The sequence below is a fragment of the Tachysurus fulvidraco genome, chromosome 4, assembly GCF_022655615.1.
Source record: "Tachysurus fulvidraco isolate hzauxx_2018 chromosome 4, HZAU_PFXX_2.0, whole genome shotgun sequence".
In the NCBI taxonomy this organism is placed as follows: domain Eukaryota; kingdom Metazoa; phylum Chordata; class Actinopteri; order Siluriformes; family Bagridae; genus Tachysurus; species Tachysurus fulvidraco.
Genome location: NC_062521.1, coordinates 24,103,388 through 24,120,929, shown reverse-complemented (window position 1 = coordinate 24,120,929; position 17,542 = coordinate 24,103,388). Strand labels below are relative to the sequence as shown.

The following is a 17,542-nucleotide window of genomic DNA, read 5'->3' as shown; positions in this document are numbered from 1 at the left end:
ACACGCAATTAATTAATTAAAACCCAGCATGGTTGAACCAACCCCTCACAAAAAGCCACACAAGCAGATCTGAGAAACAAGAGCGATCATTTCTACTGATCTCTACAGCCTTCGTGACCTCGATCAAGCACAAATGAATGAACGAGTGGTTACTCCCTCTTCATGGCTGGTGCCAGCTTTATATTCAAGTTATTTATAGCCACCGTTCTCCAGCAGCTGTTACACATCGCATTGCATCTGTTTAGCTGGGGTTTAGTGCTAAACACGCTACGCGTGTATGTGTGTACATATGAAGAAAAGATGTGGCAAAAAAAATTTTCCTAGTAGATGTTTCACTAGTATGAAAAAGAAGGATAAAATGGCAGTGAGAGACGGGGTGTGTGTGTGTGTGTGTGTGGGGGGGGGGGGGTGTTGAACACCTTTTGGCAGACACTGAGGTGATGAGGCTGAGGAAGAGGGAGGGACGAGCCTGCTGTGTTGATAGTGCTGCACTCTCGTTCGCACAGGTACTCAGCAATCTGCAGGTGAATGCCTGTCAGTCTGGATTTGAGGAAACCGACAGTGAGAGGAGAATGGTGCCTGCTGATGGCTTTATATCCCTAGCAGTATGGCGGCCTTTCTCTTTCTTTAATGCTCGATCCTCTCATTATCTGTCTCAATGCAGCAGGGCTGAATTCAGGTTAATGTTTGATTAATCATTAGTCTCAAATCCTGTGATGTTATTCATCAAAACTTGAATGATTAATATATTAAGGTGCAAGTTATTCAGACATGCACTATCCAAACACATTTTCTTGCTTTGTTAATGTGATGTGTGTTTTTTTTTTATTTTTACTTATTTTTTATTTTTTTTTTACACAAGATGCAACACAAAATATCTAAGAAGGTAACGATTTAATATTTCAAAGCCACAAATTAAGTCCTTTGGTGACGGATGAATATGTAATTTAGCCCATGACTGAATTTGCTGTGAAATGAAATACTTAATACACAAATTTTGATTAACTATCTTGTGAGAGTGAACTGTATTTGTATAACAATTGTAACGATTAATAATATCCCAAAGCAGCTTTACAGAAATCCAAATGTAGATTTAGATCTAGCGGAACCAGATTCATTCACCCTCTTCACACCAGATAATGACATCATAGACCATGACTGTTCTACAGCAGTATAAAGTCAGACATTAGTGTGCTGAGTGGATGCTGCACACTATGAACAGAGTTGAAGAGTCGATATGATCCAGGTGAGACCATCCATATGAATCGACAGAATCCAGATCCACTCTTGATCTTACTCATTTTAAAATACAAATGATCCCCACATTTACTTGTGCCTCAACATAGAAATTCCTGGGTAGACAATATTAGAAAATAACCACGATTTCATCACTTTAGCATGTTTATTGCCTGCCTCTACTCTACTTATGCCATTTTCAGGCTCATTTGTGACACATCCTGTAATAACACAGATGATCAACAGCGTCCTGTCTATATGTCTAAATTGCTGAGATTGTGCTTTTCATCCTGCTGTTTTAAATCAGCTCACAAACTTGTGATGGGATAAAGCCATGAAGATTTCATCCTCTCCAGGAATACATCAGCTCATTTCCCAAGCACTAAATCGCCCATCTTGACAGGTTTTAACCTTGTATTCACACTTGACCCCTTCCTGATTAATTGCCATTTTGAATCGCACATTAAAGCACATGTCTGAAAGCAGCCAGTGTGAGGGACACGATAATGAACAAAGTAAGGCACCAAGGGCAAAACAAATCCTGCATTCACATGTCTGCACTGCTACTCAGTTCATCAAAAGATATTATGAAGCTTTGAAACAAGGTCTCTTGTTCATTAAAAAAGGAAAGGCATTGAAAAGCTCGATCCATTTGAACTTGTGGCCCTGAGCCACCTGAGTAAAGACCTCCCATTTTCAGTCTCCACCCACGATCAGCCCCCGCACAGACCTGCAACCGCAAAGCCTTCATGTCCAGGTGTTTTTATTGTGTACAAAAATCTTAGACCTACTTAATGACGAGGCATTTTTCATCAAATGGCTATTCGGTCATTGTACTGCACAACAAGGACAGAACAGCCAAAAGGACATTGTACTAAAGACACTCACACCCCTGCTCCCTTCTCTGGAGGCGGCTTTAGTAGGTAGGACAATGCTGCACTACTAACGGGCCGCATTGTGTAGGATTAGCTAGTTAGCCTCAGCACAACTGCTTTTCAGGCTGTGATTATAAAGTGAAAAACACACACAGACACACACACACACGCTTACTTTAAACAAATGCCTTTTCCCCACCCTTGTATGATGACGGCGCACTTCAACAAGCTCTCGAAAGTCGATGAGCACCTCCCCCAGTCGATACTTTTGAAGAAGCGCCTCGGTGACTTGTCAGGGGCCAAAGCAAACGAAACACGGCCCTGTGTGGAACAAGGCCAATCACAACGACTGAAGGATGTGCGCAAGGCCTTTGTTTTCTTTTGCCAGTAGGCGATTTTAAAAGGAGATAAAGACAGAGGGCTGGATGGTGATAGGAAAAAAGAAAAGGATTGGAGACATTTAAACCCTGTGTAGAGAACTGAAGAAGAAATAAAGACTATGAAGACAAAAAAGAAGAATAATGTTCGCTGTCCAACAGATGTGCACGTGTGTGTAAGAGTGTGTAGGCAAATCCCTTAAAATGCCACTTACTTCCCTAACATGAACATAAACAGCGGTGCATGGATCAGATTTTTGATCCACAACTATCTGCACTATGAACCTGCTCTAATGTTTTTTAAAAAAAAAAAAAAAAAAGTTTGCATTTCAGAAAGTATTTTCACCATTATCCTCCACACAGCTTTTTAATAAAATCAAATAATTTCTTCACTGCATGCACATTTTGAGTGAAAAAATTAAATGAAATTGTATTAACAGCTGCTATAACGAGGGATCAAGGCGCTGTGTACCCTGATCAGACATGCATACAAGCGCCATTACAGACGAATACTCACATGAACGCTCTTGCTGAAAACTTTTATGCATTTCATCATCCTGTATCCAAGGACAGAAAAGATAAACAAAGAAACACTAACTCTGAAATCAGCAGAGAGAGGAGATGTGATCAAGTGTATAGTAACAAGCAGCAGAAGACAAAGCATACAACAAACACGAACCTGTATTGTGATCCTTTGGGACAATGTTAAATTTGATATTATTATCATCATATTGCCCTGCTATAATAGTCCACCTCAGGCTCATTGTGAAAGCACTAAGCACCCAAGAAGGGCACTTGAACACTTAGTTATCCTGTGACCAAACACTCGAGAGCTTCCTGGCCAGACCAAGTCCGTTTATGCAAGTCCAAATCAATTAGCGAATAAGACTGAATAAAGCTAGAACACGGGTTCAGACATGAAAGCTGATATCCATTCGTTTGATAAACCTTAACAACATCTCACCTACATGAAGATGTAATGACTGGTTATTATGAACTTAAGTTGCATTCTTGACATCTCCTGATTTGTGTATATATTTATGATGCATCTAGAGCTTTCCTCTCTGTGGCCACTTCACTGAACTAATGTAAGATCACCTGCCACAAAATGTACCAGCATATCAAAGGGTATAATTAAAAAAAAAAAAAAAAAAAGTTAGGTACTTGCTTCTGTTCACACTCCTGGTGATTTCCTGGGAACTGTGCTAACTTTTGGTTCTGGCTAAACCAAATGGGCGAAACTTAACAGGACTTTCACTTTTGCTAGTGTTCGCCCTTAATAAGGTGTGTGAAAGTGTGTTCCATTCATGTGTCTTTGATATGCTTTGGATTTGCACATTGGGGTCAGTGAGGTGGGATGCTAGGGCATTATGTGGACAAAGGCGGAACGGATGAGAGATAAATATGGGGACACCTGCATACATCCACTGTGGACTCTTGTTTCCTGCTCTGCTAGACAGAAGCAAGTGCTAAGTGTGTTGTTGGTTATCAGCCTCTATGTTGCGAGAGACACGAGTGCTCAGGTAACCAAGACACTAATCAAGAACCACGAGTAATTGCTCTGATGGATTTCATCTTGGAACAGAAAAAAAAAGACGGTCTTAAGCTCGCTCATTTTCTCTTCCCTCATCTTCATCCTCCTTCCAACACACACACACACACACACACAACTCTCCTTCTCCTCTCCTTTTTCTAATTCCCCCCTCCACCCCCTTCTCTCCCTCTTGCGCTCACGAACAGCAGCCAAGACTCTCCATCTAGTCAGAGGCAGGAGGCTTTGAAGAGATCAAAGGCAAGGCCGCGAGCAGTGCGGCACTCTGGGAATACAGTGAGCCTCTCTGCTCCTCAGCCCCATTTTCCAGAGTCATGTCGGATTGCAGCTGGATTGCATTCCGCCGGTTTTCTTAATGCTCTTGGTTTTGACTTTGACATCAGTGAACCCCCCATCCCCCCCCCCCCTCCACTTCTTCAAAACAAGAGTGAGACGGGGGGGGGGGGTGACGACGTAAAAGACAAAAAAAAAAGAAAGAAAAAAAAACAAAGAGAATGAGAGAAGCATGCGCTAGTGTAAGAGGGGAGGGAGAGAGATCGACAGAGTGATTTTTATTTTCACAACTCCATAATTGGGCAGTTCAAAGGGAACTGGGGGGGGGGGGTTCTGGTTGGGGGCTGGGGTGGAGGGGAGCATTTGTTTTCAATTCTGTGGCCAATATGAAAGGAGCGACAAACTTTTATGAGTTTCCCAAAAATTAAAGACAGGTTTTTTTCACAGTCAAAGAACAGGCTGTTTTGGGGGGTTTTTTCATGATGGAGACCACACAAAAATGAACTGATAGCAAACCGCAAGAGAGAGGAAGAGAGAGAGAGAGAGAGAGAGAGAGAGAGAGAGAAAAGAAGGGGGGCATAAATGTGCTGGTAGAGACAGAAAAAATTAAGAGAGTGAGGGGGGGAGCAGCTGTATCCATACATCCATTAAAGCGGCAGGCTAATAAAGCCTGGTGGCAGCCGTCCCTTTGTACTGCAATTCAGCCGAGGCCAGAATCGAACTCGTGCTGCACAGAGCATGAATACTTCAGTGTTGTCGGCTCCTCAGAGCACACGGGCCTCTTTAACTCTCACCCACAGAGACGGGCAAAAAATAATGAGCTTCTGCAAAAAGATAGAAGTTAAAAAAGAAAGAACTGTAACTTTGTGCTGCAGTCGCCATTGATCATCTGTGCCACTGAGGGGACGTGCGGCTGCTTATTCCAGCGTCTGAAGTTCAGAGGAGAACTGGGATTTAACACACACACACACACACACACACACACACACACACAGACACACCTCCCACTGAGTCCCATATCTGTCATCGTACAAGTCCACAGCTCAAGCTTTTCCTTTATCACGGCTGCATCCGACATCGTGCATGTCAAGCATTCGTTTCTGTCATTCTACAATACACAAAATCACTAAAAACAAGCTGAATCTGTCCCAATTTACACATCACCGCCCAAACATGGGATTAACGTCAAAAGTGGATGTCGCTATGCACTAGACAGATGTTCATCAGGAACAGTATGAAATTTTTGGTCATCTGAGGAAATCAGAGTAAGCCATCAGAATTAACAGACAAAAGAAAACATGCGGTGCAAACACAGAAGCCAGTCTGATAAGCGAGTGACAACGGCGCAGGGCTGAGCAGGCGCCTCATAGCAGGGCTGAGCAGGCGCGTTTAACCAAGGTCACACATAGCCGTTAAGTCACAACAACAAGTCGTGTGAATGCAAACACAGAACAATTTTATGACTTTCATACTTAGACTCAAGACCCAGGGTGTGAAAAATCACTACACAGGTGAAGAGACAGAGAGACTAAGTGGTAGGCAGTAGTAGTTAACATGCAAGGTACTGTACTAGCGCATGTTGACTAGAAAAAGTTTAATTAATTTTTGTTAAATGACAAAAAATATGCAGCACAATACAAGTCTTGCTAAAATAGTGCCAGAAATTTGGTAGCAAAACATTAAAAATAAATTTAATGACATTTTTAAAATGTAAAATGTTTACAAAAAGGTACCTTTGTTTACCAAAAGCACTTGGACAGATACAAGTACAAGTACTGATATCACCAGAAAAGTGTACGATAATGTAATCAATCAAAATATTTATAAAGATTTCTCATATCAGACAGTCCTCCTGAAAAGCGCAGCACATACGATACTGGGTGCAAAATTAATGCGGGATGAAAATAAAATAAATGCACTTTAACGTTAAGCTCAAAGACCTACCAATCCCAAATTTCCAATTCAATACCAATATTTATTGTTTATTAACCAATGCTGACAGTCACGTGTGCATCAGCTTTGTGCATCGCAAGCACTGATTAGAAAACTTTGGATACAGTTAAATGCAGCAGGGCTTTGTTGCTAGTTCCGGAGAATGTTTTTCTCTTAACGCCACCAGACTAACCACATACAAATTACAACTCTGACACTCAGGTGAAAGGTTTTCACAGAACCATTTCTAACCACTTCAATAAAAAAAAAAAAAAAAAAAAAAAGGAAAAAGAAAAAGAAAAAAAAGAAACATACTTTATTTCCTCACCCCCACACCCGTTCTCTCTCTTTCTCAAAAATAAAAAGCCCTCAGCCACATGGATTCAATAGAGCAGTGTTTAGTGCTGGATGGAGACGGAGTATCGATGGCTTTGTTTATAAAGCCTGAATGTGCATCAGCACTTCAAAGGCCTGCGGGCTGCCACACACACACACACACTGTGAGGTCTGTGTGTTCAGACCTGCTCTGCAGATGACATGGCCGTCTCTGTGACCCTCCTCACTGACTCACTGCATGTGTGGAGGCTTTATTGCTACTGTAAAGTAAGACAGAAATGAAATGAACACCTCGATGCTATAAAATGCTTCAGCATGTTTACAGTCTATGTGCATGTCATGTACGAATATGATTTGTTCCACAGCGTGGTTGCATTCTGAAGTTTGTTTGATGCAAGGTGTTTTCTGTTAGGCCTACGTGACAGTAGTTGTGTCTATGTGAGTTTATTTTTTTCCTAAAGTTTAAATTCATTATTATTTCTTTGGTAATGTTGTAAGTTGTTTAAGTGCAGTGTCAGTGCTTCGGGGAAAAAAAAAGTTTCCCTCGATCAGAAAGCCTTAAGGACAGACATCTTTAAGCCTTTCACTTTCCTTTAAAAGATGACAAAGCTGTTTAATTGTCTTAACTAAGTAAACAAAAAATGAGAGAATGATGAGTAAATGACTGTTTAAATTAAAGTGATAAAAGGAACTAATTTATCTTGTGGAGCTTCCGCATAATTTAATGTAACGGGAAACAGTTCAAAAGCTCTTCTAATTTTTGACTTGTTGTACAATTGGATTCAATCACCATCGAACATGCTGTGCTTACAGTACCACCACGTATATCCAATAACAGCCAGTTCTGAAGTGTTCTTTGCTTTGAACACTGAAAGCTACAAAAAGGTAAAGCCAGGCCAATTACATGTTAGTTATGGTGGAAGAAATCAGACAATAATAAGTGGTTGATGTCAAAACGAATTAGATCAGCAAGACAACCATGCCATCTACTGTAGCATTGAGACAAATCTGCTGCTTGAACAGCATAACACAAGTTAGATAAAAAATAAAAAAAAGGGATGAATAGGGTTGCCTACACCACCTTAATGCATTCTGTATGTAGCTGTTAATCTGCCATTCGAGTAAGGGTGTAAGGGTTGTTCTTACCATTTACAGTACTACCTGTGTCATTCATGGATTTTATTCCCAGCAAAACTAAATGACTGATTTTTTTTTAATAATTCCACAAGACCACAGCCAACTCCTTGAGTTTCAAGACCAGTCCTTGAAAAGTTGGCAATCCGAATAAAAAGGCATTAGTGAGACCAACCCATACTCAGGAAGCATGGCTTGCTGGGAAATGTGGTTTGCTGACATTGACGCCGCAGAGCCTGCGAAGAAAGGAAGCTCGGTTAACGGCAGTGTTAAATCGCGTTAGGTAAGCCAGGGTTAGGGGAGGCTGTCATTCCATGGCATATCCACCCTGAGGAAGAAATCCATCATGTCCCACATCAAAGGAGAGTGTGTGAGCGTGTGTGATCTATCGCCAGCTTCCAGCCCTAATGGGCGGGTGAGCAGGATGAGCATGACCTTTGAACTACCACCGAAATCCTACACAATCTTACATTCAAACAGCAAATTAGCAATTACAGGAACACTTAGAGAATTTATTCCTGAAGCTTGGGTTGGTATGAAATGGGTGCAGAAAAGACAACCCTCAAAAGACCGACCACTGTGTGCCAATTCATACTGGAACATGAAAAAAAGGGAAAAAAGAAAAAAAAAGAAAAACAAAACAAACAAACAAAAAACCTCAATTTGCTCTGACATCCCAAGTACTTCCCTGCACATCTGTATTATAAAGTCTCAGATACATCTTACTACCAAAATTTTTATGTTATAAATCCAGCTTAATAATTACCCACGATCCCTTTAGCTTCTATTAAAATCAGCCACAGGAAAGGAAATGGCATCAACTTACAAAATGTTGCAAGTCTTAACATAAAACTGTCACTTTAAGCCACAGCGTAATTTCTGGCAGCGTTCCCATAGCAAGGTGTTAGCTAATTGATGGATTACAGACCAGACTTGTAACGTCTTCTCTGTGCCGGCCCTCTAAGGCATGAAAATGATGAAATGAACCGGATTGCTTTCCCCTGCCTTCGTATTCTTCCACCACCGCCTTTTGGCGAGTGGTTTGTGAAGAAATGTGAACCACTGCACAGACAGTCACTCTAAATAACCCAAAACGGAACAGCAAGACCTCAAGCGAACCCCTGCTGATTGCTCCCAAACATGCTACGAAAGGAACAGGAACTCAGCACGCTGCCAAACAAAACCCATCCTCTCACCAGCCTTCTTTCTTTTTATCTTCATCCTCTCCTTTCTGGAGACCATTCTTGATAAAAAAAAAAAAAAAAACAACAACACTTCCCCATTCATGAGGAAAAAGAACAGTAATTAAGTGACAAAGGGCAATGGAAATGTTCATGGCTAAAATTAGCTGCAATTCTGATATACCCGTACAATGACGTTTGGTTAGAGCTCATATCATTTCCAGATTTCAGGATATTGGAGAAGCCCTACACCAGAGCAACATGCGCAGACTCCATGGGCCACTGCCACTGGTAAGCTAATAGCAGCATGGGTCAGTGAAGCCAGCCTGAGGGAGCATTTAAATCTCACCACTGCTTTCTTCGCTAAACTCACAGTCTCATACCTTCCCACAGTCAGGTAGCAGCAGAGCAAATCTGCTGAGCGGCAGAAAAGCCGCCGACCCTTGACTGGGTGTGTGTCAAGCCCTGGAATGTCATGGCCAATGGTAATCTATCCAAACTTCAGGGAATGAAAGAAGAGGATGGGGGGGCAGGAGTAGTGCCTTTGATCTTGGGGAAAAAAAATTATCCTAGGCTTGAGATACTGTGTCAACGTATTTGAGCCAATGGAGAATGTGAGAGAATGAGAAAAAAGGGACATAGTCCTTTACGTTGCACAGAATGCATGTCTGAAGAAATAAATAGAAAATTAGACATCCTACCAATAATTAGACAACACTCATCATGTGACACCAGACCCAGGCATCAGTGTGTGCTCCATGCTTCCTACATCACATTTATCTAAAACAAATGAACACAAAAGACCTTGAAATGTACAGGTGCCTTCTCTAGCATCCTTTCATCACAGCTGAACTCCTACACTGGCAGAATCGGTACATTTGCTCAAGATCAGCACACGCAGGCTGGAGCTGGGTGAACAATGCCAGAGATGAGCTCGTATGTTAGCCTGCGGCGGGTGCCTGTCCCCGGACACAGGGCCACTGCCAGACTGTTCTCCATACAAAAACCTCCAAACAGGATTAGACTGGACAGCTGCTTGCATGTCCTGCATCTTTTTTTTGCAGGCACCGAAGATTTGCAAAGAGGCTGAGCAGACTGAGAGCGAGTAGCACCAAAGAAAGAAAGACGAGGTATAGATTACGTATAGCATCAAGCTACTCTTACTCTTCACATATCTGTAAACTGAACACATTCAATGCTTCCCGATTTTAATAGGGAATATTATGCAGCATGCTAGAAGCCAAAGTGGTATGATAAGCATTTCTCTCAAAACATCACCACATGGTTGCCAGGTTCTCAGTCACAACATGAAGCAAATTGTCCAAATTTCCTCAAATCAGCATTACTCCCATCACAATATAGAACAGTTAAAAATCATGCACAACAAGGACACATCTAGTACTGATCTGTCCTACAGCAAAAGAACAAGAGTAGACAAAACCCACCGTTCTGGGCATGGGAGGCGAGAGCGAGCCGTTGTTCATGTAGGGTTCGTTGTTCATGTTGGTCATCATGATGTAACTTGGGTAACCAGAGTAGGCATGCCCTTTACTGTACAGATCTTGGAGCTTTCCTGAAAACAGGACAGGGTGGTTATTTGCTTATTCAAATACAAGGCCTTTAGCATTGAAAGTAAAGTCCAGTGGAATTTAAACAGAGCTAAACAGATCTGTAATACACATCAAAGTCTACAATAAGCTATTATAAATGAAGTTATTCATAATAGGAAAATGAGTCATGTTCTTTGCTAACGTGCAAAAAATATTTTTAAAAATGCATATTTTTATTACTCAGCCTTAGAGAATGATTGTTTTCAGAAAGCAAAATCAAATAAAAAACTTCAACTTTTGCTTCTTTAATTTACTGCAAAATAAATCGATTCAACATGTCATATGTACAATAAAATTCTTTGCTTTTTCTAATGAATACTGTAAAAGAAAGAAAAAAATAAAAAATAAAATAGCAACAATATAATATCCCTGCACTATATAGAAGACCTAAAATGTGTCTCTTTCAGTTCCTTCATTTATTGTTCTTTCAGTGCACACGACTATAAAAATGTCTCTCTCAACATTTTATTAAATGTTTTCACCCTTCATCTTCTCCAGAGCACAGCCCTGTTTTTTAGCAGGACAATAGAAGCCCTCTTTGCCAATTAGCAACAATTAACACACAGTATCTCACACACAGACATACACTCAAAGTATCAAAACACATACGACCCCCGACTGTTTATGGAGGTCTTCAAAGTGCTCATGTTTTTGTGTTAGTGTGAAAGAGAGACAGAAAGTGTTTGGAACAGGAGGTTGCTTCTAAAGGAAGACCAGACAGAAAGACAGCCTCCTGTGTAAGAACGGTGGGGGTGTGAGCGAGACCGATTTCGGGGGTGGTGATGTGCGTGTTCTTGGTTTAAAGAGGGGGGCCGAATACTATTCACAATGACCCGAGAACAAAAAGGGCTACAAGCCCCACTATTGTGAAGTCCGACACTCGGGCGTTAGATTGACGAGCAATCAGTAAAGATCAAATAAACTACACAGCTACATGTCCCTGATGGTAGCACTGGTGTGTGTGTAGGCCAAAGTGTCAGTGGGAGTCCTCTAGACCACCACACTGGCACGTGCAGAGCACCGTCAGCACAAAGTCTACTGCTCGTCTTATTGACAAAAGCAAAATGGAGCTAAAAGATGGATAAAGCATAAATAAATAAATAAATAAATAAATAAATAAATAAATAAATGCTTTGGGATTGCAAACAGTAAATTTTTCTGTGTTTTTAAAAAAATATACAACCTTCTGTTGCTATTTAGACCTTTTTTACTGCACAAAAATTGAAGGTGTCAAGCAATTTTAGACACCATTCAGTTACAAATATAAACATAAAATTGTATAAGCAAAATTTCTGTATAATACAAGAGCCTTGTACTAAATGCACATGGTGTGTTATGTGGAAAAAAAAGGAGATTTTAAAAAAGGCCAGGAATCACTTACCATCGTCTGGATGTTCTCTGTGTTTGTCATGATAGGAGTCTGGGGTTATTTGGGACTGTCTAGCTGCCTGTTAGAAAAAAAGGAAATAAAGATTTGATAATCGATCATATTCATGCTACGCATATTAACACAACAATCATTAGAAGTAATGGAAAAAGAGGGAAAGCAACAAGGCTTTTCAACTCATAGGTTTAAACAAAGTGTTTTTCTCTCCTTGTGGAGATGAATATTTAATATATAAGTAAATATCTTTTGCTAATAAACAGTCCAAATCTGTACTTCATATTTGTTCTGAGAAGACAAACCTGAGACAATAAAAGAAATCTGTACACACACACACACACACACACACACACACACACACACACACACACACACTGCAAAAATAGAGCTTAGAGCCAAAGATCTGCAACGAATTTCTAATCAACATTTAGCCAAGTGTTTGATTCTTCCTCACGACACTTCCTAACCCTAAATGTTGACCGTGTCAGGAGGGAAGCTTTTCATTAACATTGGCTAATAAAGCACATTCTGCTCCATCCATGCTGTGATGATAAATGGTTTATAGTTTGTAATAAAACAGTCTCAGAGATCTGGAATTACACAAATAAAACCTACTTTTTTTAAAAAAATATTACCAAGTATGATTAGTAATGTTTGTTTAGAAAGATCTCATTATCTCCAGAAAAGGCAGAAAGACTAAGACAGGATGCAACAAAGCCAGATCATTTGCATCCACACATCCTTGGCAAAGATTAAAGAGAATTTTACTACCAAAAAACAAACAAAAAGCAGACTTGTAGGCAGTAAAATGAAATGTCCAATCTTTAAACAAAAAAAGGTTCATTTTAAATACGTTAAATGTAAGGCAACGAACAGTAAACAGAACAAATGAAATGGAAATAATAAACAGAATAAAAAAACAGAACAAGCAGCTTTATCTCTGCAACCAAAATGTCTGAAATACGTGAAATAAGTGAAATAAATAAAAACAGCATGGCAGATTAAATTGTTTAAAGTTAAAGAAATTAAAATTGAAGATGTGTTTATATTTAAATATTATTAGTATTTCTTTTATTCAAACTGGAATTCTATTCATTTTTAACGCCTTAATATTTAGAATGCTATTCTATCCACATCTCTATGAGCAAACAGCAGCATTATCTTAATCTTTAAAAAAAATATATCAACAAGTTATTTACTGATTATTTTCCTATATATAAATTGTGCGTAAAATTTGTGCGTGTTTGTCATTAGAGGTTAAACGAGTTTCAATCAATAAGGCTTAATGCGTTTACATTTTAAATGAACTGAAAACCAGAAGCAAGACGACACACGTGGATTTAAATACAGCAAAAGAAATATATACACACATCAGGATAAAACAGTATAAGTAAAATGAATGAGATTTCCTGCTAAACACCAGACAGCTCGTATAAATAGTTTAGAAAGAATATAAATATTTGCATTTCTTTTTTTTATTTTAAAATCACTCAATAAACAAAATAAAGCCCAGAAATAAATGTACGCACATGTTTGTATTCATTAGTGATGATATGATGTGAGAGTTTGGTGGAGTTGTGAATCTGAGGACTCACATCATGGCTGTTGCTGTTCGGACTCGTTTCACTCTCGTTGACCAGAGATGATTTGAGCTCAGCCAGGTCTCCTTCTTCTTCAGAGTTGGTGATTTCTGCGAAGTTCTGCTCTTTCTGTGGGTCTCCTTCGTCCTTGAACGGGATCATTTCGTCTGTGGCGCAGAGCTCCGGGTCTCCACCGCCTCCACCACCCGCCAGCTGCGGCATGTTTCACACCTTTTTCCTGACAACTTTCTGCAGCAGCAACAGCTCAAAAAAAAATCCTTCACACCGAATTTCAACCTTTTTACAACCTGAACGCGGAGTCAGTTCTACAAACAACACTATAACCTACAGTAACTCGGCTCAACTAACGAGGTAAACAAATCCAACGTGAAATAAAAACGTGTTCAGTTTTGGGTTAAAAACAACAACTCTTTTTCTGAATGAACCCAAAAAAAAAAAAAAAAAGGAAAACGTGCAATTTTTCCCACTGTGATGAAGCGACTCCGTATTTCGTGTATTCCCTTGTCTGAAATTGTCCTCTTGAGAAAAACAAAAACAGTCTTAAGTTTGTTTGGTTTGTTTGGTTTGTTTGGCGAGTTAACCAAAACACTCTCACCTTCTCCACTCCACTCCAAGTCGTCTTAACTACACGTTAAACTCTTACAAACGTCCACGAATACCTCACAACTCGGCTTTTATTCAGAATTTCGGTAAACGAGCTACACACAAAAAAAATCTCCCACCAACTCGCTTGTTGTGAAAAGCGCCACACGCGCGCACACAGCACAAGTTCCGAAGTGGAGCAGCGGCTCCGCGCGATATGCAGCACATTGGAGCGAGTGCGTTTGCGTGCGTGTGTGTGCGTGAGCGCGCCTGCGTGTTTGTAACGTAGCAACGACTCTCCTCCCCTTTTTTTCCCTCTTCCAGCTCCCGCATTGACTGTGAAGGTAGAGATGAAAGAGACGCCGCCGCTCTGATTGACACTCCCGTAAGAAGGAAGGAGGAAGATAGGAGGAGGGGGGAAGATGGGAGGGAAGGAAGGAGGGAGAGTTTATACATCTCTCATCGGCAAATCTACAGAGAGAGAGAGAGAGAGAGAGAGAGAGAGAGAGAGAGAGAGAGAGAGAGAGAGAGATGTGTGTAGGTTTAAAGATTATAACCTGTACACCAGTGTCTACTTTTCGTCTGTTTGTGATTTCTAACAAAATTGATACACCTCAAACTATATAGTGAACAAAACTAAGGTGGTGTATTTTTTATTTAAACATAGAATACTATTAAGTCTTTGATGCATAAATTAGTGTGATGCATTAGTTTGATGCATAAATTACAACTGCATGTAATTTTTTAAACATTTTATAATAATAAATATTTTTTTTTATCTTACTTTAAAAAAACAATGGCTTTAACATATCTGTGTGAAACAGCCCAGTAACCTTCTACTTTTTTTATCTGAATGATAAAAAAAAACGTTTACAAACAAAATTAATTGGCATTCTACTAAAATACAAACTGTTTATGATGCACATAATGATGCTAGAACTGATAAAATATGATAATGAAAATATCATCTTCGAACCATGTCATTGATTTGCACGATTTACACAATTCCCTATGAAGCTGATTTCTGAGGTTAAAAAAGCAACAAACAAAACTTGTATAAAATGTAAAAAAAAGTATATGATGTGTGTATACATATATATTTTTATTGTGTTGAAAGTTTGTTGAAATGTCAAACAGTTTAAAATGATTTGGATGTGATTTACCCCTTATATTGCTCTAAAATAAAACCGCTTTAAATTGATCGTCCATAAGTGTATTTTTTATTAGACATAATAGCATTGATATTTGTTTACAATCTACTATATGCATACTGTAAATTTGTAAATAACAATGGCGAAAGGCTTCATACGTATTATTAGAGTTGTAGGATAATCATTTTGAGTTAAAATGTTACGTCAGATTATTTGTCTAATAGATTGATGTATTTTTGAAAATTATTGAATTATTATACATATACATATAATACATATATTTGATTTCCTCCAGGATCAATAAAATATCTATCTATCTATCTATCTATCTATCTATCTATCTATCTATCTATCTATCTATCTATCTATCCTGTATAATGATCTTTATACACATAGCCTGTACAACAATGTACACATTTTGTCTGGTAATGATTTATAACAATAACAACAACATTTTCTACTTTTTTTTTGACATAAAGTGCAGTTTTAGGGTTTTTTATTTTATTGTATTTTATTTTTTGAAGCAACCATCAATCCTATTTCTGGATATATAGCATAAATCTCATAAACTCTCAGGAAATAAAGTACTAAACTGGTACTAAACTCTTTAGTGATTGGTGATTGCTCTGCATGTCACACACGTTTCCTCTAACTCAACACTTCATGATTAGCTTTAATAGGTGTGTTGAGTACTTCTGAACTCCACCAGACCTATACTGCTTTCACTACAACAGATGGGAAGAGAGCAATGCTGGAAGACATCTTAAAGATGCAATCAATTACTGAAAGATAGGTATAATTATGTAGTCTATTCACATTACAGTTAAAAATCCCAAAAGTCTTTTTGATTTATCATTTAGTCCAAAACATACAAGAACGGTACCTTTAAATGAAGCTTAATCAAATGGGACATTGGTCCTTTAGGTGCAGTTATGCACTTTGTAATTCATTTTGAATACACCGTACCATGTAAAAGACATGTACTACAGGTTGGAAAAACTAGATGGTTCCATGTCAGTGACAAGAAAATGTACAATTTAGTGTAAGATATTTATCCAAAAAGTGATAAATTAACAAAAAAACATTACAAATTTGACCTTACTGTTTTATTAGGTTATTAGGTTATGCACCACTCACATTATTTTATAATGATGCCAAAGACAATGTTAAAATATTTAGATTATATATGTTATATATTCAGAGTTTTCTATTTATTTATTTGCATTTTAATAACCATGTAAAGGAGTCGATAGCAAATATTCATTTAAAGTAAAAGCAAGAAATATCCGAATCTTTCATTGCAATAAAGGGTTAGAAGATTAGGAAAGGCTGGCTCGAGTTGTTCAATTAGTCACAGTGTGTAAAGATCTGCTTCCATAGGTGGAGCTGAAGGGCGTGCATAATTAGCAGAAAATGACTCACTCTGGGTTAATAGATCCTTTTGTCTTCCTGAGCAAAAATAGTGTGTCCTTAAATGAGCTATATGAAGAGTCCTCTAAACATTTGGTGATTTTTTACATTTTGGTGCATGGCAGATATTTCAGTTTCTAAAATAAAACGAGCTTAAACTAGTCTGAAGCATCTAAAGAGCCATGTGGATTAGGAGTAATTTGGTCAAAAGGCAAAGTTGTCCAGATAGATTATTAACATACTATATTTTTAACAAACACATGAAATATTAAACACTTGGAAACCTCAACCAGAGGGAGAACAGCTTCATGAAATGTTCTGTCTTTTAAAAAGCAGGCCATTTATTATGCAACTCTTAGCCTATTTTGATCATTTGAAATAGTGATGCAAGAAATCATCCAAAGTAAATGTAGGTTAAAATAAATGATCTAAAAAAACTTCGTTACACTTTTAACCCAAACTCCCAGCGACTGAAACAAAGGCAAACACATGCACTCTTTATTTCTAAATAGGAAACGTAACAAATATAAAAAAGCCAAATAAAAACAAGCAGGGGAAATAAGAAGGAAAAACACAGCGAGAAAAAGCTGCGCCTCGGACACATCGCGTGAGAGTGAGCCGGGCCCTGTGAGGCGGGTTCTTATAAAGCGCGTGGGAGGGGTTAATAGGCGGGGCCACGACTTCCTTTGATCTTCTGGCGGCGGCTTCTTTCATCCCCCGCGTTCCATCCCCCTCGCTCTTCCTCGCGCTCGCGCTCCTTTTCCTTTGTATGACTAAATTTGGTAATGAGCATGGAGGCGCGCCAGCACTTCCACGTGCGCGCTCATCCCAGCTGAGAACGAGAGAGAGAGAGAGAGAGAGAGAGAGAGAGAGCGCACGGGGGGAGAGGGTTCTCTTCCGGGTAAGGG

At 39.2% G+C, this 17,542-nt stretch overlaps 1 protein-coding gene across 4 annotated transcripts in view; it reads right to left on the bottom strand.

Annotated features, from left to right (window-relative positions):
* Positions 1-14,430, bottom strand: part of lef1 (lymphoid enhancer-binding factor 1) — a 37,149-nt gene extending 22,719 nt beyond the window's left edge. The window contains exons 1-3 of one of the 4 annotated variants that reach the window (XM_047813016.1): positions 13,420-14,430; positions 11,888-11,954; positions 10,342-10,469 (exon numbers count right to left, since the gene is read on the bottom strand). In XM_047813016.1, the coding sequence (XP_047668972.1) occupies positions 10,342-10,469; positions 11,888-11,954; positions 13,420-13,692 (468 nt within the window). In that variant the 5' untranslated portion in view covers positions 13,693-14,430. The remainder of the gene's footprint in view (positions 1-10,341; positions 10,470-11,887; positions 11,955-13,419) is intronic. The other 3 variants (XM_047813015.1, XM_047813017.1, XM_027145785.2) reach the window with 3 other exon arrangements.
* Between the last annotated feature and the right edge of the window lie 3,112 nt (positions 14,431-17,542).